Genomic DNA, 22,266 nt, shown 5'->3' on the forward strand with positions numbered 1-22,266 from the left:
ATAACATTTGTTGCACAAGCATCATTGTTTTCAGTCCGCTTGGGAGCCTTTGTCAAGACATCTTGTATATTTTTGATCTACCTGTGGCTCCGCATCCAGCAGGGTCATTGCTGCTGTGCACCCGTGGCGATTCGTTACCTGGACTCGTGAGCGCACATATTTTGGACTATTATTACATAAACATGAACAGTTACATACAGGCGAGGACAAACATGCACAGATACCGAGAGGTAATGAGGGCCTGCTCGGGAGAGCTCACAGTCTAGAGTACAATGTTGGGTAATATACTTTCAGAAATAGAGGGTGCTTCAAGAAAAACAGGAAGTGGTTTGGATAAAGATTGTGGGCCATATTTCCTAATCGGTGCGCGCTTATAGTGCTGGCGACAGCGACGCGACCGATGACGTCAACCGTCGCCACCAGCGAAAGTTATCATTTGTTTTTTAGCGACTGTCACCAGTGACGTCACTGAAGGGAGCGGGCCGCGCAATTTGATTGGTTTAGACATGTGGCGACAGTCTCTAAAAAATCAAATTTAGCAAGCTTCCAAATTTTCAGTCGCTCCGTCGCTCTTACTATAAGCGCTTGCGACGGAGTCAATTGATTTGTTTTGGAGCGACGTCGCGTCACCATCGCAAGGCACTATAAGCGCAGCCTAAGACCACTTAGTAAATATGGCCCATTCACTTAAATAGGGCCATATTTACTGGGTGTCTTCCAGCATGAAAGGTGTCTTATGCAGTAATACGTCTTAGTAAATTTTGCGCTATGCTTTTATATGACAGTTATGCCTGGATCAGGAATAAGCCTGTACTTGGAAATGGTTAGCACGTTAGTCATGGGATTCAATGCGAGTGTCTCACCTTTAGCTTACACAATTGCCTTCTAATGGCAATCACCCGAAGATTCAGCCTGCGGCAAAGTAGTGGGAGTTACAAGCCCATCCAGTGTGGTTAACAGATCAGATGTAAGTCTGGACATTGTTCACCAACATTGGCGGAGCCCATGGAACTGCGTGGACGCCTTCATTACTAGGCAAGACTTTAGTGTACACCAGATGGCATCTGGCAACGTCACTGGTTTCTGAAAGTGTCAATTACAATTCAATCATTGTTTCCAGCTCTGTGTGCTCCTAAACATGTCACTTTGGCATCATGTGCCCTAAACACTAAAATAACGACATTGTAATTGGAGCAAAGAGTCATTAACAGTACATGTGACATTAGAGGTCATTATCGATTACGGACCTTACAAGATCCAACGGAAGTACAGAACAAACTTTACTGCTAGAAAGCTGTGCAACACAATGCAGACCCCTCAGGCGCTAAGGGGGATCATTAAGGTCCATTGGGTGTTATCGCACCCTATCCACCTATAACCGTCATTGACTTGAAGCGAAGGCACAGCTTTTCCTTATTCCTTATGTTTACTATTATAGAAGTTGCAGTTATTCCTGTATTGTAAGATCTCTGCTTTAAAATGCCACATATAAAGATATACATAGACAGAATTGTAGATCATCTTTTATAAGATGCCTGGTGGTCTTAGACTATTGACTACTGGCACCACCCTGGCATATTATATTTGGCTTTGATGGCTTCTGGTGCAGCAGAAGAATTGTTGCAAGCATTTGCAATGCCGTTACCTCAATGTGACGCTTGCCCTTTTAGTTAGAGCCTTGAACAGATGCCTGCGGCTGCCCACGCTAACAAATAAAAGATAGATTGTGGGGGAGGTGAATGGCCAAAAACAAGTGTTCTTAACCAGAAATACTCCTGGCGTAATGTACTGATGGTACATGCTGGAGGAGTAACAAATTAAAAGCCTAAATAATTTATCTTCCAATAATGATAATAAATCTTTCCATTTTGGAACAAGTTTTTAACAAAACAAATGCCCGGGCTAAACATGCAATGAATCAACATGTTACATCAGAAAGTTACATAGTTCACAGGATTAGTGTTGGACCGGGTCCTCATTTATAAAAAAAAATGGGTAACGGGTACCCGGACAAAATTAAAGGTTCTACCCGGTCTGGTACCCGGTTACCCGGTTTAGCACTTACCTGCAGGGTGGTGGCGACATCTAGGACCAGCAGCAGCAGTCCTGTGGCGGTGGCAGCATCGGAAGTGTCTTCAGCCGGCGGGGGAGCTGCAGGAATCACTTTCGCAGCACCGGAGCAGGTAAACAGTGTGTGTGAGCCGCCGGGGAACCACGTGACCGGAGCAGGAGACGGAGCGTTCCTATTGGACAAACGGCTGTCCAATAGGAATGCTCCGTCTCCTGCTCCGGTCACGTGGTTTCCCGGCGGCTCACTCACACACACACACTGTTTACCTGCTCCGGTGCTGTGGAAGTGATTCCTGCAGCTCCCCCGCCGGCTGAAGAAACCTCTGAAGCTGCCACCGCCACAGGACTGCTGCTGCTGGTCCTAGATGTCTTCGGAAAGATAAGTAATAAGATAATTTCCAGCTGTCCTGACATTACCTGGTATTACTCGGCGCTGAGCCCACTTCTCAGTTGCCGGGTCCGGGTAATGTCCGGGTAGCTGGAAATGTGTCGGGTGACGCCGGGTACCGGGTAATTCCGGGTACTCGGTACATCACTACACAGGATATAACTCGGAGCTCCACAACTTTGCAGCTTTACAGCTTCATGATGTCAGAGGCCAGTGTCAGCAAAAAATCAGTAAACAATGATTTATTTAACAACTCAAAAAACACAGGTATAAATTCTCTGACGCATTTCACACCAACAGGTGCCTTGTCAAGGAGTAGCGTCAAAATCTAAATCTCACTTCTTTATACTACCACAATATATATATATATACGTATATACACATATATACATATACATACAGTATACATATACATATATATATATATACACACAGACGTGAGAACAGAAAAAACAATGTTGAGGAGGATCCTTTCCTCCTGCTTCTTTCTTTGACAGATAGGGGGGTAAATGATAGTGAAGATGGGAGGATTTTGAGCTGAACAACAAAGACGCCATATTGTCTGTATTCACACTAACTGAATAAGCTAGATGCTAGCACCCAAATAGTTAACGCAGAATTAGCAAAGAAATGCAGTTTTCTTGTCATCTAGAAGTAGCAAGGTCATTAATACAAGAGGTCATAGAATTTAAGGAGTAGATACTGTATGAGGGACAACTTGTTATCTATAGACAGGAAGGAGGAATAGTGGGGATCTCGGGTATCTACAAACACAGAGTTATGGAGAGGCTAAAACAAGGGTTACTGTATGTTCTCATTATGTTCTCATTATTATTAGGGAATTTGTCAGAATAGCGATTGATGGTATGAGTAGACACATCATAAGGATGTCTGGAGATAAACTATAGGGAGACATTGAATGTCTAAGATTAGAGATAACAGTTAAAGATGAAAATATATGTTTCCTTACTGTCTAATAATATGAATTGCTTTGGTTGATCGTGAGAAAGAAGCCACATTGGTTATAAGAGTTTCATCCGGTGTGTATTGAACTTAAGACTACAAAGAACTTAAACGGATGCCATCATGACTGTAGTTCTCCGCTTATAACTTATGCCTGTGCAAGACTTATATATGATATAGATGGCTTTCTGTCTCTGAATAAATGAATATTGGAAAAAGACGCAGAGCTGTGAACTTATTGACGAAGGTAGAGAGAGACCTATTTTCAGATAGAAGAAGCAGTTGTGCCAATTATTTCTGCTGTCACAGTCCCAATGGCAAGAAAACCCAGCCCATAAAGATTTCCACAGGGTCATTCATTAAACTGCGATAGTGCCGATCTGGACACGATTCCCTGGAAACTCCTACTGACGTCAGTGGGAGTACGATATTCTCCCAATCTACAGTTCCACAAAAAAACTCCCTTCATTTTCACACAAACCAAAAAAAAGGGGGGCGTTTTGTTTTAAGAATGCGTGCAGTATATTTGTCAGCATTATATGGTTGGCATCGCACATTTGAAAGCGTGGTTGTCCTGTATGATTATCGTATCGGAAAGTGTAGTGCAGATGTAGCAAGACTCGCTGTCCCCTGGCGCCACGGTCAAAGCAGCAAACGTCAGCGGCGCCCGGGACAGTGTCTTCCACCATCACGATGCAGGGGGGGGGAGGGGGGTGTTCCATGCTCCGAATGGGGACCCCTACCCGCAGCATTAATCCTCCAGTGTCGTAACCGCGGCACCGAAGATACTTAGTCTTGCTTTCTCTATTTGTGACACCCTAATGAGCCAACCCCACTAAATGAACGGGAAAGAGGGGGCAAAGAACACAGCTGGAACATACAGCACCAACTGGTCTCTATTGGCTCCTATTGAATATAGTCAGATGCAGAGTAACACAACGTTAATTATGCAGCATCCACCATTCAATTGAAAGGAAGTTGTGGCATAATTACGTGTGACCCTGCTCCTCGCTATATTGAACAGGGAAGGATACAGTAGCTTTAAACGTAATGCGGCTGTAAACCCGGTCACAAATAATGACCTGCTATGGATTTATCACAGAGACCAGGAGCAATGAGTCAGATCCTCACCCCACAGCGATGTTGGAATAGCTGCAGCGATGCTAGACTTGTGTGGTGAAGTCTGTTTGATTTGTGTGCAAAGCGAAGAGAACAAAGGCAAACAGAGTAGTAAAGACGCTTTGTAGCAGGGCTGCTCTCTGGGAGCATCTCATTAGGTTTCCCTGGCCCTGGTGGTCTTGTTTTATCTCTGCCTATGACTGTATTGTAATGCTTCGAAGAATATTTAGGTGCTGCTGGAGTGAGACAAGGAAGGATTCTACCTGTTGGGATTTGAGCAAAGAGGATGGGTGCTGTAAAATACACTTCCTTGAGGTAACCACCTCCATACCCTAAAATAGATGAAGCATTATAAAACAACACTGTGTACTACAACCATCTTGTAGTGACCTACCTACCACTTTTCCTAAAAGCATAGAGATAAAAAAAATGAGTGGATATTTGCTGTACAGGTAGTTATCGCTATCCAACGTTCACTTTACAACGAATGGCATATCCAACGATTTACAATGCAACCCTAAGGGCCGGTTTTCGACGCCAGAGTGTTATCCAACGCTCACCGCCGCTGATTAACAAGGGACTCACTTTACAGCGGTTTCACTATCCAATGCTACTCCCAGAGCGGGTTCCGTTGGATAACCGAGGACTGCCTGTATTGCACTCTACTGCTCTCCATACACAGACAGACACCTAAACTGCATGCAGGAAACTACAGAGGGTAGTAGGGTCACACATAGCACACCGAGCATGCATATAGTTTGGCCTGAGATGACAAGAAAATGTCTGAGACCAGGTGGAGGAACCAGATTTAGGTCAACAAGGGTTACAATGCTTTGCACGTAATCTACATTGTGAAGCCAAGATGACATGGGTTACACACTGCCACAGTCCTGCAAGTGCATACAACTCGCTGCAGTCGCATTCAGCACAGTTTACATCAAGGACACATAATATAAGACAGCCCCGAGTCACCAATAAGGTTTGGCGCAGATCTAAGCTTTGCACTCACCTGGCTCCTCCTCCTCCCAGCACTAGTGCAATGGCATTTCCTGTCAAAACGCGGGCCAGGCGGGAAAAATCGCAGTGACGGTCTGGTGGTTTTTGTGAAACTCGCTCATACATCTCGATCTGCATGGAAGGAAATGGGAGAGCTAATATTAACATAGACACATAGGGCATCGTTTAATTCAGCGGTGCGCAAACTGGGGGGCGGGAGATTTTTCTGGGGGGGCACGGGCGGTTGCAGGGGCCCCGCGCTCTTCCCCAAGGCATTAAATTAAATGCCGGGGGAACCGCGCGAGGCCTCCGCAACACTCCACTTACCGTGATTCAGCCGGCGCCAGGACGCATGACCATGGCAACGCGGCGTCAAGGTTCGTCATGGTTGCCACGGTAACGTGACATCAAATGACGCCGCGGGTCACGAGACGTCACACGACCCCGAGGCGTCATTTGATGCCGCACGACGTTAGGAAGTGGGGGGGGGGGAGGGTGCAGCAAAAAATTTTGCGCGCCCCTGGTTTAATTATTCTTAACAAATAATTTCTTGCTGGGAGCATAACTAAGCCATATTCATTTAAATGCCAACACAACAGGAATGGTTATAAGAAGGTTTGGGTGAATCTGTAGAACTAATGGAGGAATAGCATCCATAGCTACCCCACACTGTGTTAAGAGAGAATATCGCCAGTGATCTCATAGTCACCTGATCATTTTCTTCCCAGCAACATCATTTATGTTTAAGGAAATACAGACCTCCCCTTAAGAGGTCCTCGCAATACTTTACAGTAGGGGTCTCAAACTCGGGCCTCAAGGGCCACCAACAGGCCAGGTTTTATGGATATATCTGCTTCAGCAGTGATATCCATAAAACCTGGCCTATTGGTGGCCGTTGAGGCCCGAGTTTGAGACCCCTACTGTACAGTCAGTTTGAGAACAACTACAATTAAATACAATTATTTTGTTTCACATGAGACAGACAGGCAAAGCCAGAATTATTATTATTATAACAACGTGCCAACATATTCCACAGCGTTGTACAATAGGATTGGAGGACGACACCAATAAAATAACAAATGTAAACTTACATTCTTACAATAGGTCGGAAACCTGTATTATAACCAGTCAGTCATAGACCAGTGTTGGTGATACTGCTTCATATAGTTTGTGCGCTTAAGGCCTCGGACACAGTACAGGCGCGCGACCGACCACGTGACATCACGTGCGCCTGCCCTTGCCGAGATCTGTGTCCTGCAGTGTTGAGCTATGGGGGGCGTGGCGAGGGCGTGCTTGTGACGTCATGTGAGTGGTTCGCCCTCATTGGCTGAACAGCTTACAGTACGTGACCTGGCCGCACACGACAAATACAAACAATTTTGTCTCCTCTATTTTCTGTAGCGCTGCCTCTCACATGCACACACCCGTACTGCAGACATGCGCATTGAAGTCCCCGTGTTTGTGATCGGTGAGAGCGACTTTGCTCGCGCCGTCTGGGGTACTATGGACAAGGCCTTACTCTCTCAACAATACGGAAAGTGTCAAACTCCCAAACTTCCTTCCCCCTTCTGACTGTTTTAGGCATCAGCACCCTTGAAAATTTCTCAGGCTTGTACCGGACATTCTCTGAGAGATAGACCACCATTTTTGCACTTCTCTTAACACTACAGCTGCACTATTCTAAATATTCTCACTGCAGAGACATTAGGATTCCTACTTTGGCAGGTGCGTTAATGTACGTAATTGGTCATTTCGTGGAAGACTGCCTTTATAACAAACTTACATGGTGTCATATTAGAAACCAAATATTTGAGCATTCAAAATAATTTTGTTGTTTGCATACAGTACTTGGTTCATAGACAGCTGGCCATGCATGGTGATGTACAACACAAACCTAGGCATCGTGGATTATTGAAATTGGAGCAATGTCAAAAACCTTGAATTGCATCAGAACAATGCATTGTCATACAGAAAGAATTTTGTGGAGGTACTAGCATAAACCAGTAATAAACGTGGCTCCACTGTTGTGTATTATTACTGTGGCATGACCACTGAGGATCCAACCAAACCGGTCCTCCCATCCTTCTACTGCCTACAAAGGATTGCTCAGAGAACAACAATGGACGTTCGTATTGGCAAAGTTGTCTATTGTGATAGCACATGTCAAGATGGTCTGTAACTTCTAAAGGGAAACCGAGAACGAGGTAAAACAAAAGGATGTGCCACTGAAAGTTTCTAAAGAACAATGTTTTCTGTTATACAGATAAGGACATCCTGGGTATCAGTGGGAGACCATTGGATACAAGTTTGTGAAATCAAAGTGAAGACAACACGGTGAGCGTGCCTGGATTCCCTAGTACTGCGGACACATGACAAAGGAAGGACTATCAAATGATTGTTCCTAGGATTTCTGTCAGATGGAAACGCATTTGCCTGATATTACAAGCAGCCAAGAAGACACAAACCTGTCCAGACGCCTGAGTGTTAGAAAGATCTACTAACTTAGCAACCCAAACAGGGTTTTCATACACAAAGCAGCGATCTTGCAAAACCTCTCAGTGTGATGATGCTCGGCTTCCCCGGTCACTTTCATTTATTACCACCTTGCCCGGGAAGTGTTGGATGTACATTTTGTATAAATGCAAAGTCAACAGTGTTTCAGTAAACATGGTTCATTTTTATGTCTGGGGCACAGTAATCAAAGCTTGCGTCGACTTTTTGTTAATTTATTCTATAGAGTGTCTTGGATTGAGGAGGAAAAGCTCTTTGTGTAACAATAAGTTCCCTACTAAGCCTCAGTGCAGTCTGTAATTAGTAGTAAAAGGATCTTTATTTACCATTATAGCCGAGTCCAAATAGCTAAAACTGCAGTAGATACGTTACCATTCCCAAAACCAAGAAACTGAATTAATAGTTAAAGCAATTCCAGATTAAGTGCACCTATCTTTTTTAATAGTAGCGACATGGTTCACATTGACTACAAGTCACAACAGGTAATGATTGTGCCAACAGCATTATCATTTATTTATAATGTGCCCACATGTTCCACTGTGCAATACAATGAAGTGAGAGACAACAATGAGCAGAACAGCTCCCTGCTCCTAGAATTGTAAAAGGTTGCTGACAACGAATGTCCCGAGTCAAGAGCTCCCCAATCTGGTCAACTCACCAGATTTACTGTAGTATCAAATGCAAGTAATCTATTACGGTGTATATGTTCTAAAGTGGGAAGATAACTCCTATGCTAGCAAAATCTGTACAAGACCATGGTTTGTAATATGTTTCTAGCCCCAGTGGAAGTGGGTTAAGTAAAGTTAGCTGGAGGAGGCAGAGAGAGGGAAGACAGGAATACAGCTGAAAGGCTTCAAAACCAATATCCATTTCCTGTTGCATGTAGTTGTCATCTGTTAGGCCTCGGCCATGCTCCCTGCTGGCGTGCTGAGGCGCGCTGAGGCGCAGGGAAAGCGGGTGCTTTCCCTGGCCTTGCGGTTGCTGGGGCGGGCCAGTGACGTCACGGAGCTGTTTCGCTCTTATTGGGCGAACCGCTCACGTGACCGGCCTGTCGCGCCGGCAAGCGGGGGAATTTTAATCATCCATTTGGAATCATCCATTTGGTATCTATCCTTCCACTTGGTTTCACTTTGGTATTGGCCTGCTTTGGCTATAGAAAAATATGAACCGAAAACGTTGGGGTGTTGCATGGCAAATATGTATCTGTATACAACAACGCCTTCCATAAAACCTGCTCCCACCTTTAGCCCTCAAAGCCCATCAATAACAAGACCAGGCTGAGCATGATAGAAGAGTGAAGAGGGCTCTGAATGTTCTATTTTATTTGTTATATTTCATATATTCATTTGTTTGATCATATTTAAAGACGGTATCACTTACAAAATTCTCCTCCTCACATTTAAAGCTTTACACTCTTCTGCCCCTCCTTACAGTACATCTCAGCCCTAATTTCTCACTATACACCTGCACGACTCTTGCGTTCTACTCAAGGATGTTTTCTCTCTACCCCTTTTGTATCTAAATCCCTCTCCTGCCTAAAACCTTTCTCACCGACTGCCCCACACCTCTGTCCGTCTCCTCAATATCTGACTGGAACCCTCTCTCTCCACCTATAGGACCTTTTTTAAAAGGCACCCCTTTAACGAAGCATATGGGTAGCCCCGCTTGACGCCTTGCAGATGCACTAACCATAACACCATCCTAGTGTCTATACAAGTGCTCCCTACTTACCACTTAGATTGTAAGCTCTTCGGGGCAGGGACTTCCTTTCATGTCTGAAGCACTTATTCCCACATTGTGTTATATTATTACGGGGCATGCATTACTGCTGTGAAGCGCAATGTGCCTGGATGGTGCTAAATAAAATGAAGTTATCCATACATCCATCCATACCATCACCATTAAAATGGTCAGGAGATCAATGGACACAGGCAGATACTTCACAGAAAGAAAAAACCTATGAGCTGTGGTCTTTGAACACTTAATAAATAATGTGCCCGTCATTGCTTCCTAACTGGGGACGAGTCAGGTGCTGTGAATCTTGATAATATTTGCAATGTGAGGGATGTGATTCATCAAACGGGAAAAGACTTGACAGCCGGCATATTAATGTGCACCTGGTGAGCACAAACACTGCTATTCCCGAGCCCCACTGGAGCCCTGAAACTCAAAAAAACAACTATCCGCTCTGGGAAATAAGACACGCACTATATTGCTCTAGCAGCAAACCAATGTAGATTTGTTCATGATATCCGCGTACATGACACTGGGCGAGGTCGAGCAGTAAAAAATCATAAGCGTAACCCCTTTGCATTGCAGTATCTTCTGGCCCCACAATTCAAGCATCCCAAGAGCCTGCACTCATGGCTACTGTCCCCCACCCACAGTCGCTCCTACCAACCATTGTGGCCAAGCACTGCCATCTACAGCACTTACTCCCACACCTGATGTCTCTGTAAGTTTTCCATCAAACCTCTTAGATTGTAAGCTCTACGGGGCAGGGATTTCCTTTCCTATTGTCTGATTGTGCTGCACTTATTGTATTATTATAATTCCCTGCACTGTATTCTTTGTGAACACTTTTGGCGCTATATAAATAAAGACATACAATAAAATACACAGAAGATGTTAAGCAGAAGATTGCAGCCTCACAATTTTGTCTTTGAGGCAGTGACAAACTATCAAAACTCTGGGCCAAATGTTGATGGTGATCTCTTAAAAGAAGGCCCTGTGATATACCAATGTCAGGCGGTGGGAGGATGACATTTATAATATGTCATGTGCGGCATTTGCCTGGAGATCTTCCTTAAGTGGTTGCACACTAAAACAATCTGTGCTACTTCATGAGCTTCAGCCTGGATACGTCACCGCATTTCCCTCTGCCACAGCTAGCAAAATAACTGTATTGTATCATCTCTAGGAGAAGAAAGAGACCTCGCTCTAACCCCTAGACAAATTAGGTGTAGAGCGATGGGTGCTACCCGGGAAATACTCCGAGAATAATCAAAAAGATGCGTATATGGAGCGCAGAATTCCCTTAGTGGTGCAGCCCAACGCAAAAGATGAATCGTAGTCAAATCAAACTTTAATAGGCATACTAAAATAAGTACAGAGTAAATATAACTGGTGCTCCTAAAACAAATATAATGTGACATTAAAACGGGGTGTTTTAACTCCAAAGGGCCAAACTTTTGATAATGACTAGAAGATAGTGGGTTGATCACATTATATTTGTATCACCTCTGGAACCTAAAGTATATTGTCCTACTATTCACAGCATCATGACTTGGACATGATCTGTTGGTAACCCAAGGTTATGGTGCCAGTGTTGAGGCCGCTGTGAAGTAATACGAATAGCATTGGCAAATAGGGAAATGTACACGATGGAACCAAATGTACAGTAGGGGCTGACCCTAGAAACATCCATGTGTACGTTTGGTGTATCTTATTCGTGAGGAAAGCTCCTGCATACAGTATGCACCTTTCACTGACTAAGGGGCTTGCCAAGCACCCCTCCTTCCTGAGATACTTACCTCCGAAGGGGGTGCCAGTAGCTGCTCCGGCTCACTAGCAGGGATCATGTAATGACCGCTTTTCAAAGCTCCCATGTCCTGCTGGTCAATAGGAAGCCGTGACATCATCATCCGGTGAGGCTTCCTATTGGCCCATGTGACACAGGAGCTTTAAAGAGCAAGAGATACCAGAACCCCCTACGGAGGTCCGCATCTTGGAAAGCAGCAGGTCCCCAGAGCTGAAATGAATGGGGTTCAGATCTGGAAAATCCCCCCTGCTTCAAACCTATGTTAAAAAAAAGAATAAACGGCTGTTTGGATTGCCCCTTTAAGAGGCAGAATTAAGAGCCAGGGTTATCGAATGCAAATAAATCTACTGCTGCGTATACAGATGCAGCAGGTGTTATTACAGTACTACTGCTGCGTATACAGATGCAGCAGGTGTTATTACAGTACTACTGCTGCGTATACAGATGCAACAGGTGTTATTACAGTACTACTGCTGCGTATACAGATGCAGCAGGTGTTATTACAGTACTACTGCTGCGTATACAGATGCAGCAGGTGTTATTACAGTACTACTGCTGCGTATACAGATGCAACAGGTGTTATTACAGTACTACTGCTGCGTATACAGATGCAGCAGGTGTTATTACAGTACTACTGCTGCGTATACAGATGCAGCAGGTGTTATTACAGTACTACTGCTGCGTATACAGATGCAGCAGGTGTTATTACAGTACTACTGCTGCGTATACAGATGCAACAGGTGTTATTACAGTACTACTGCTGCGTATACAGATGCAGCAGGTGTTATTACAGTACTACTGCTGCGTATACAGATGCAGCAGGTGTTATTACAGTACTACTGCTGCGTATACAGATGCAGCAGGTGTTATTACAGTACTACTGCTGCGTATACAGATGCAGCAGGTGTTATTACAGTACTAGTGCTGCGTATACAGATGCAGCAGGTGTTATTACAGTACTACTGTTAAGAATATTCTATCCGTTAACACTACTACATTATTACCGCTAGATTTACTGCAAGCGCTACCCAAGAGGAGCAATAAAGCCTGCTACATCTGTATATTAGCTTTAAAAGCCTTGTGATCACAGAGAATAAAACTGCGGCCTACATAGATATGTTCTATTTTCTTACCAGCTTAGGCAGGCTCTTTTTGGAAAACACCCGGTGAGGGCAGCAAAGGTGCAAGTGGCCAGAGCACCAGCTCCTCATATTGAGCCACTCGACGGTGCGGAACGGAGGGGGCCCGTCTTCCTTGTGGAGCAAGATGAGCTGCTTCTGAGCCCGCACTGCCGTATTCTCCAGCATCTTCTCCAGCTGCAACACATAGGGATGGTCACAAGATTACCTACGTATGTACATGTGTGTGTGTGTGTGTGTGTGTGTGTGTGTGTGTGTGTGTGTGTGTGTGTGTGTGTGTGTGTGTGTGTGTGTGTGTACATACACATACATAGACAGGTGCATACTACACTGTGTCTAATCATATATAGAGAAATGAGTGAACATAAGGCACCCCTACAATACACAGTGCCAAGGTGCCACGGGAGTGAGGGTATGTATAGCATACGAGCAACATAGATCCAGCACACTTGGATTTTCTCAATAAGTGGAATTTATTTGGCCGGTGATAACCATCTAAATAAACTCCACTTATTGAGGAAGTCCCAGGGTGCTTACATTCTCCACTCATCAGGAGATAACTGCGCTGGTGTAATATGTGAGCATGGGAATATGAAAGAGGCTGTGTTGTATTGAGATTCCTCACGGTTCTTTGTTTGGATCTGTCTCACCATGCATTTTTGATGACCTATGTTCCACATGCTGTGAAGACACTTCTTGTCAGGGAAGCTCAGCGCTCTACTCGTTTCAATGGAGCTTACAGCTTCCCTGACACGGAGACGTCCCTCACAGCACAATGAATATTGGAGCTGAGGTTATAATGACAATATGATACCCAATCACAGGATTGAAAGTCAGAATCTAAATGAGAAACAGCTTAGCAAAGCTTTTTAATTGGTTATTTCAATACATCCTCCAGTGTTCAATCCATCCCAAATATAATGTGGAATAAAATTTTTTTAAAAAGCAATGTTCAAATAGGCATCGTTAACCACATGCACTCAAGGTACAGGGTGTGCTTACGCACTACAGCAGTTCATTATATGTAAAAAGCCTCCAGAAAAGCACACTTGTATTTTAAAACCTGCTTTCTTGCGGTTGATTGCACTCAGTGGGGTATGTGGCCGCCAGAACAGGTCTTGGCATGTACTTTTATAAATGAGAGAAGGAACAACAAAAGCAATACTTTATAGGTAACTTCGGGTCAAATGTAGCAAAAACAATAAATTACAGACGGCCCTCGCTATCCGTCGTCTCACTTTACGACGGACGGCATATCCGACGCATCACAATGCAATCCTATGGGGCCATTTTCCGACGCCGGAACGCCTTATCCGACGCCGATTATCATGGGACTCGCTTCACGACGCTTTCACTATCCGACCCTACTTTCCGAAACAGACTCCGTTGGAAAACCGAGGGCCGCCTGCATATAGTAATGCCATTATGAAGGCTTGGATAGAAAATCCGGTGCCACTGATGTAAACGCGCCACTTATTCCTCATTGGAAGAGTAGTTTATGTCACCATTTGTGATAGAATCGTAAAGGGAGAGCAGGAGTCACTCTTGATGACCAAGGTTATATGGCTGAAAGACATAAACCTCCTCTACTTTTAGGACATCACAAACGTTATTATTCATTCATACCGGACAAATACCAATGGTCACCCATTATTAAAGGTGCCTGCAATTTGTACATCCAGAAGTGTAAATGAAGAAGGACCCTTTGGTGATCTTGCAAGTTCATTTACAGAAAGACAACAGATTTAACACTGCAAACCCACCTATCTGTTCAATAAACAATAGAGATACCAGAACCAAGAAAAGGTGGGTCCTGGTGACACTGCCCTTGAAGGGAAAGTTGCTGGTTCACGGTCCCTTGTGCCTCAAGAACCAAAAATTACACTAGGTGTTGTGTTGTGTCTATACTTTCCAAGTACAGCGCAGCATCAAATGCCACTACTGTAACAATCGTCTGAGTACTAGTTCTTAACAGAAACAAATCAGTGAACTCTAGTTATGTGCAACATAAAACAAGATCAATACAACAAGGGCAGTATAGAGCTGAGCAGCACTACCAGTGGGTGGAGTTCTCTGCATACAATGTCATTGTGCACATTCAGGTACTGACCCAACTATGGCAGGAGTGGCCAAATCCAGTCCTCAAGGGCCACCAAAAGGTCAGGGTTTCAGGATATCCCTGCTTCAGCACAGGTGGCTCAACCAATGGTTCAGTCATAATGACTGATTGGCCACCCCTGCTCTATGGTGAAATGATTTGTCAATACACTCCAGTTACAAGAAGACTTAAATGTGCACTAACTCTTACAAAGATAGCTAGAAATCCCCTTTATAACTTCACTTCATGTTTCCAACTTAAAGCGGCGATCCCCGGTATCCCTTTTTTCATCTTGTCTGAGCGTTTTGGGGGTCCCTTCACATCCGGGGACTCTCCGGTTCCCAAACCACTGGGGTCAGAGCTTTAATGGTGACCCTGGTGGCCATGTTTGTCGTCTGCTGCCATATCTGTTGTTTTACTGTGACAAAACTGGCACAAAAAACTACAAATATCTTTGAAACAGAGGGGTCGCCGGACACCGGGGTCCATCACGGAGCTCTGGCAGACCGGTACAGGTAACATTAAAAATGAATACAACAAATGAATAGCTGGGATTGCTGCTTTAAATGTCTTCTTACTAGAACTGCTCTGATACAATAGAAGTTTTATAGCTCCTAATATTAACAGTTCGTTTATAGAATAGGTGGTAAAATTCTAATGGCTGTAGGTCCCAGCATGCAAAATGTTAAGGCGGCCCTTTAATTTGCAAACCCTTTGGTTGCCAGAGAGCACAAGAGTGCCACAGCCCCTTCGGTAAAGTCACTTAATCCAGAAACCGAAGAGGTGTCCTCTTCCATTTCCCGATGCTTCAGATCCATAGGAGCGCAGAACGCAGTCTCCCCTGGTAACCGAGCACAAAAAGGGTATGACGCAGACACGATGTCATGTGGCCCCTGGAATGCAACACCTCATTACGTAGAGGCCATGTCCTGGGGTACCCAAAGAGTTACAAAGGTTGAAATGCACTTCTACTTTGTTTTATAAAGTAGCCCGTCACTCCGCCTGTCGAGTCCTTATATTAACAACCGCGACTCAAACAGTCTTTTGCTATTTTTGCCCAACTTTAAATTGGGTCTTATTTTTATGAGCCACAAACCAAGATTTGCTCTACAACTCCACTGTCATTACTGGACTCTGAATTTGCCCTCTATGCCTCTCTGAAACTCAGACCCTGCTAATTAGATTGTAAGCTCTTCAAAACTGGGATTCACAGCACCAATTTATAAAATGTACTTTGGTGATCTCTCTTGCTGATAACGCAACTCTTGAGAGTACCTATTTCTTGGCCGGGGATGAAGTAACAGTCAAGATAAAACAAGAAACAAAGAAGTCCAGAGCAACATCCAATATGACAAAAATACACAGTGAAATACCTGTATATCTCTTGAAAAAAAGGTCATTTAGTTAACCCTTTGGCCAAAGCGTATAAGCCTGCGAGCCACGTTCAAGGCACGACCATAATATCGCAGGTCCTAAACCTAACTGGTTAAAATCCTTATTTACCTCTATAATTAGGGGAAGGATGATCCTGGCATTGAACCTGTCGCAACCAGCTGCATGAAAAGAAAACCTGCTTACCTGGACAGTGGGGAGGGGTGAGCTTTAAACCTTGGGTGGGAGGAGCCACTAACCTCCAAAACAGCTTTTGGGGGGTTTCTGAGAGCTTGCTTGGTATCTGTGTGTTTGTTAACAGTCAAGATAAGTACATATGACTTGCAAAGACATTGTCCTTCAACGTGTAACATTTTTGACATCTTCTAACTGACCTCTCCAACTGTGGGCTCCTGCTCTCCCAGGCCCACGATCAGGATGCAGTCAGCCTGTCGGATGCATCGCTGAGTCCAAGGAGTGAGGCTGTAGTCTGATTGGTACAGCACAATGCGATGGATATCTTCCTGTTGTCCCAGCCAGCTGGAAAGTCTGTACTCATGGACGCTGTACGTCAATAGAGAACATGCAGGGAGCATTAACTATAGTCACAGTCACTGGGAATGATTAACCATGTCACCATTTTAACAAATTGTACGGTTTACTTGAAAACTTTAGCAAAATGAAAAAACCTATTGATACTTTGCAAAGTTTCCCTGTGGATGCGTGTACCAACGTTGTCAAAATCTCAGATTGATTCACAATCCTTAAATATAAGACAAATATTCACATGTGTTTATTTCAGTAAATTGCTTCCCACTGAGGAAAAATGCTAGGAACCTGGCTCTACATATAAAGTTAAACAATTTCTTCAAACGGCAGGTCTCCTCTGGGACAGAGATACACAGTAGAGCTCTACTCACACGTTCATAATGCAATTCTCCATTTAATGTGACAGCCAAGAACAGAGGAAAGACAATGTTCCAGGTCCCATATGGGCCTCTCCTCACATTTTGTACTGTACCTGTATCTCTGTCCCAGAGGAGATCTTTACTTTAAAGGATGTGTGTGTCTGTGTTGTGTTGGCTGCACCAGCGGGATTCTCCTCACCTGAAACTGGTTCCCTGCACTTTGGAACTTTTCTACATATAAAGCTCCCACATTTTTACATAACGCGATAGATTTCTGCAAATAAACATATTCATATCTACAAGAAGTTCTTCTGAACATATTCCCAACCCACTAAACACACGACTAGTTTGACCAGACCCATCAGAACTGACCCCTTAGTACAATCTCCTTAGCACAATGTACTCACCTCCAAGCAACAACAGAAAACAACAACTATTAAGAGCAAGAACAAATGTCAAAGAAACCAATGCACATCTCTCTAGATCAGGGGGTGGCCAACTCCAGTGCTCAGGGGCCATCAACAGGTCAGCTTTTCAGGATATCCCTGCTTCAGCACAGGTGGTTCAATCAGTCATTGAATGAGCTACTGATTGAGCCGCTTGTGCTGAAGCAGGGATATCCTGAAAACCTGTCCTGTTGATGGCCCTGGAGGACTGGAGTTGGCCACCCCTGCTTCTAGATCCACAACTTTCTTACGCTTACTGCTGTTTAAAAGCATTTTTCAAATATACTGTAATTAACCATTTCCTATTAAAGCCTGTAATACAATATAATAAACCCATTCATACTTCTTAGTTCAAATGGGGGTGGAAGAGGAAGTCTCGGCTATCTACTTCCTTGGGCGCCAGTATTGGGTGCCACACAATATCAACATATAAGGCCTGGTGCTTTCGCAGCTAACGTCACTTCTTTTTTTCCTCCAAGAAGGGTATAGTACCATATCATCAGGACATCCACATTCTCTGCGCTCTCATTTTAAATGTGTTTGTACTGTAGCGCATTATTGCTTATCTGAATTTAAATATGGGTTCTGCTTTCAAATTGCCCAACCAAGTCTACAAGATCTACAATCTCTGGGCAGTTTACTTGGTACCAGATCTTAACTGAAGCGTAAAGCACTGAGGTTTTATGCGGCATTGTGCGCGAAGCTCCCTCCAGCAGCAAAATGGTCATAATAAGGGGGAGGCCGTGAAGTTAAAGCTCCTAATGTGACCAACCTGTCCAGGGCCGCGGAGCCTAGTCGCTGTTTGATGTTGTCACTGGTGAGCAGCAAGGTGAGACCTGAAAAAAAAAAAGAATATATTTCAACCATCAGAAACTTTGAGAACAGCAAAACCGCCTGCGAAGTCAAAAGTTAGCAGGCAGCCCCCTCTGCAAGGTTTTGAAAAGCAGATGCGCTTGATCACGTAATCCCAGCTTGTCTTGGCTACATGAAATGGGAGCAATGCAGGTTCGATGATGGATGTTTACGCAGCAGTGCTGGGGATGTAGCTCTAAAGACAATGTAATAATGATTGGTAAATATATACTGAACTGTACATATAATTTACTTGTAGAGTGAATGCCTGCCCCGATTACAGTTTAATTAGTACTGCCGGGGACACAGGGCGGCAAACAAGAGGATTACTCCCACTACATCGTTTTAACCCACTCCTTGCCAGATGACCCTACGAAAGCATTTAGCACTTGGGAATCTCCAAAACATCAGAAGCAAGTAGCACATGTCCAGCAGTCTAAGGCTGCGCTTATAGTTAGGGCTACGGCGACGCGATCACGTGATGTCAGCCGTCGCCGTTGTACTAGCGAATCCTGCTTATAGTGCAGGTGACAAGACAGGTCGACCGGTGGGCGTGGCCATGAGCGGTTCACCCTCATTGGCTGAACCACTCACGTGCCGCTGACGACACACGCCGATCGGTGAAGAAGTAAAAATCCTTTGACTTCCAGCGATCGCGACCGCGTGATGTCAGCCGTCGCTATCGCGGTCGCAGCCACTATGGGCACACGCGACAGACTGCATGCACTTGCTACGGCGCTGCGCAATGTCGCCGTAGCCCTAACTATAAGCGCAGCCTTAAGGAGCTTCGTCTCGTAGAACACACAGAACTGTGACTGTCCTATCCTCCACCCTATCCTCTCAATAATTATCGCTATGAACTTTCATTGCCATTAATAAAATGCCTCTAAACACTACTAGGGAAATTGCTACTTGGAGAATAGCGACCCGATAAAAATCCAATAACTACACCTGTAGTCTGCCTCTAAAGAGAGGGTGGATATGATGGAAACGTTCAAATACATCAAGGGTTTCAACAAAGTACAGGAGGGAAGCATGTTTCAGAGAAAAGGAAGTGTTCGAAGAAGAGGTCATGTTCTGAAGGTGGAGGGTGGGAGGCTCAAACCCGTTTGGAGTTCACAAAGTTTTTTGGAATAAAAGCTGCGCTATTCCCTCATGCACCGCATTCACATCAGATATACAGCACCAATTGTACAGGTTGAGCGGCAGGCTTTTTGTTTGAGCAAGTGAGTGGGAGGCTCACAAGAAAGGTGAAGTACTTCTTCATGGAAAGGGTTGTGGATCCATGGCTGGAAAAAAAAAACCTGAAGTGGTAGACGCTACTCAAAAATGCTTGTGATAGACACATCTGACTAAGGGTTTTCCCAAAACATTGTGCGTCGGTCACTGTAACCATCACTCTGCATCAAATAAATCTATGTATGATTGAGCCAAGCTGCATACTGTACAGTGCAATTCATCTGAAGTACGAGAGGACTTGATGCTTTTCTTCGTAGACACAATGCTATCTTAAGTATGAAATAATGCTGAGGATCTAAAAGGGTCAGAGATTTCATTACAGATTTGAAAAAAAAATGGCAAATGGTTCTTGCCCTGTTCCTGTGTTAAGGGAAAAGAACTAAAGGTACTGGAAGTGAATAAAGCTGCTCTGTGCAATACTATAATGGTAATGCAGCCTTTCACAGCCTTCCCTTCTATTTTTTTCAAGGGAGAAATAACAGTGCACACTGAAAATGGAGAGAGGTTTATAGTGTATTTGCTTATTTCTTTACAGTGGTGTCTTAACTCATCATGGTGTGGAAAAAAAACCTAACTCTGGCATTTCATCCATGTCCTCACACAGACAAGCCTTTCAGATCAATACAAATGAAAGATGTGCAATGAACATGAGGCATGCCAGTGTTCTGCTTCTTATGACATTTAAAGCCCTCGGGATTTTGTGAACTTTGTGCATTTAATACCACTTCCAAAGATGGCCCTCCCTCTGTTCTTATGGGACGGATGACAGTGATCTGTATCATATGAGTTTGGGGATCTGATACATCAGTGCACAAGGGGAGGGGGGGTGCAGAATAAACACATAAGCGTATTTGAGTCAAAGATCTATCCCTATGGGGTACAGATAGCTCAGCACCAGTCAGCGACAGCTTTCTAAACTAATACTGCAATAATCAGTTACATTCACACTGCCAAAAATGCAATGTTGTCAAGGGATGAGTCAACAGCAAATAAACATGTCCCATAGATTCTACTATGTCTAAATAAAGTTAATAGAATTTCCTTACGGAATTTACCATATTATGCCAGCGCGCTACAGATAAGAGAATTTATAATTCAGCACCCCAAAAAATTTAATTGGGGGAGTTTGTAAGACCACCTTTATTTATTGGGGGTTGACAAACAGATTACTAGAGGGTTTCCTAGTCTCAAAAACTACAACTCCCAGCATACTTGAGCGGAAGAGACAGCACACTTATTCCAGTCTCTAACCCCATAAGCTTCCCCCAGAGGCTGGATTGTCCCCCAGGCTTTTCTGCATTCAGGAAGACATGAATCCAGATGGTGATAAGAATCCCCAAGGGTTAAACAAAAGTCGCCACTAAAACCCAAATCTAGCTACATGCACCTGCTGGAACGCTCTCCAATGAAGCGGCACTGCAAGAACTGGAAGATGAACTTTAAAGGATTAAATGGGATATTGCTGGTCTTCGTGAAGTAAGAAGAAAACATGAAGGCTTTATTGAGCTCAAAAGGGGAAACCTAAAGTATGACCGGATTACAGTTAGTACAGAAAATGGAAGAATCGATGGATTAAGATTAATTGTTAATTAAAAGAGATGCACAAGGAGAAACAACATAGTGGAATATGAAAACTCGTTTTAAAGAGCAGCCAGAATCGTCTTCAGTTGGCAAAGATACAGGCTTCAAATAATCCAAGTGTCTGCCCCAACATCAAGTCACAGACAGGGAAGTGGAAGACTTCTAACATGGAATCAACCAATTATAAACCACAAAGACCATTGTCACCTCAACATCTAGATGGAACATTTTAATGCAAAGATTGGTACCCAACAGAAGGACGAAGCTTCAGTCGGTTAGCACGGTTACGGTAACAGGAATGAATGTGGAGACGGACTGGAAGAATTTGCTGAATGTGAAAACTTCTACACCATGAATTCATCCTTCAAGATAGAATCCGAATAGAAAACGGACATGGAGGGGACCCAATGGAATCAAGAATAAAATTGAGTATGTCCTAGCTAACCAGAAACACGTGATTGAAGGCTGCACAGTCCTTAAATGTTTTGACACAGAGTGATCACTGATTGGTTCGCTGCAAATTACATCTGAATGCAAAGATGGAAAGAATAAAACGAATTAAAAAAGACGTCAAAAAACAATCAAATTCAATTACCTCAAGAATAACAGCAGAGCTGAAAAATTGCTTCCGCCTGCTCGAAATGTATGGAGACACAAGCAAGCAATTATGAAGATTGTAGTTGAAATTGTAGAAAAACCTGGAGGAATCGCCAGCAAAATACAGAATAAGAAAATATTGTGATGAGACAAAGCAGTTACTGAGACGAAGACAAGAAACGAAGCAACCCCCCAAAACGCAATAACAAGAATCTGCGCGAAACTATCAACAAACGTGTAACTGAAGATGTAAATATACTTTACTGCAATATGTCTAAAGATAACAAGATCTTTAAAAAAAAAAAAAAAAAAAAAAGGCAGCGATTTATTACTGGGAAGAAGCAAATCAGAACACAGATAACACAGATTATAATCCAGCAGAGGAAGAGCGAGAAGAGAACCCCCAATGATGTACAGTAACATGCGTCATTCCAGTAGAAGTGACAA

The 22,266-nt window shown here is 43.9% G+C and overlaps 1 protein-coding gene across 6 annotated transcripts in view; it reads right to left on the minus strand.

The window, feature by feature from the left end:
- The window catches only part of PNPLA7 (patatin like domain 7, lysophospholipase), a 216,931-nt gene that overhangs the window by 60,231 nt on the left and 134,434 nt on the right, over nucleotides 1-22,266 (minus strand). For all 6 annotated transcript variants that reach the window (XM_075579164.1, XM_075579165.1, XM_075579169.1 and 3 more), the window contains 4 exons: nucleotides 18,323-18,386; nucleotides 16,592-16,760; nucleotides 12,722-12,904; nucleotides 5,550-5,668 (listed from right to left, as the gene is read on the minus strand). In XM_075579164.1, the coding sequence (XP_075435279.1) occupies nucleotides 5,550-5,668; nucleotides 12,722-12,904; nucleotides 16,592-16,760; nucleotides 18,323-18,386 (535 nt within the window). The remainder of the gene's footprint in view (nucleotides 1-5,549; nucleotides 5,669-12,721; nucleotides 12,905-16,591; nucleotides 16,761-18,322; nucleotides 18,387-22,266) is intronic.

This window comes from Ascaphus truei, chromosome 21 (assembly GCF_040206685.1).
Source record: "Ascaphus truei isolate aAscTru1 chromosome 21, aAscTru1.hap1, whole genome shotgun sequence".
Taxonomy (NCBI): Eukaryota; Metazoa; Chordata; class Amphibia; order Anura; family Ascaphidae; genus Ascaphus; species Ascaphus truei.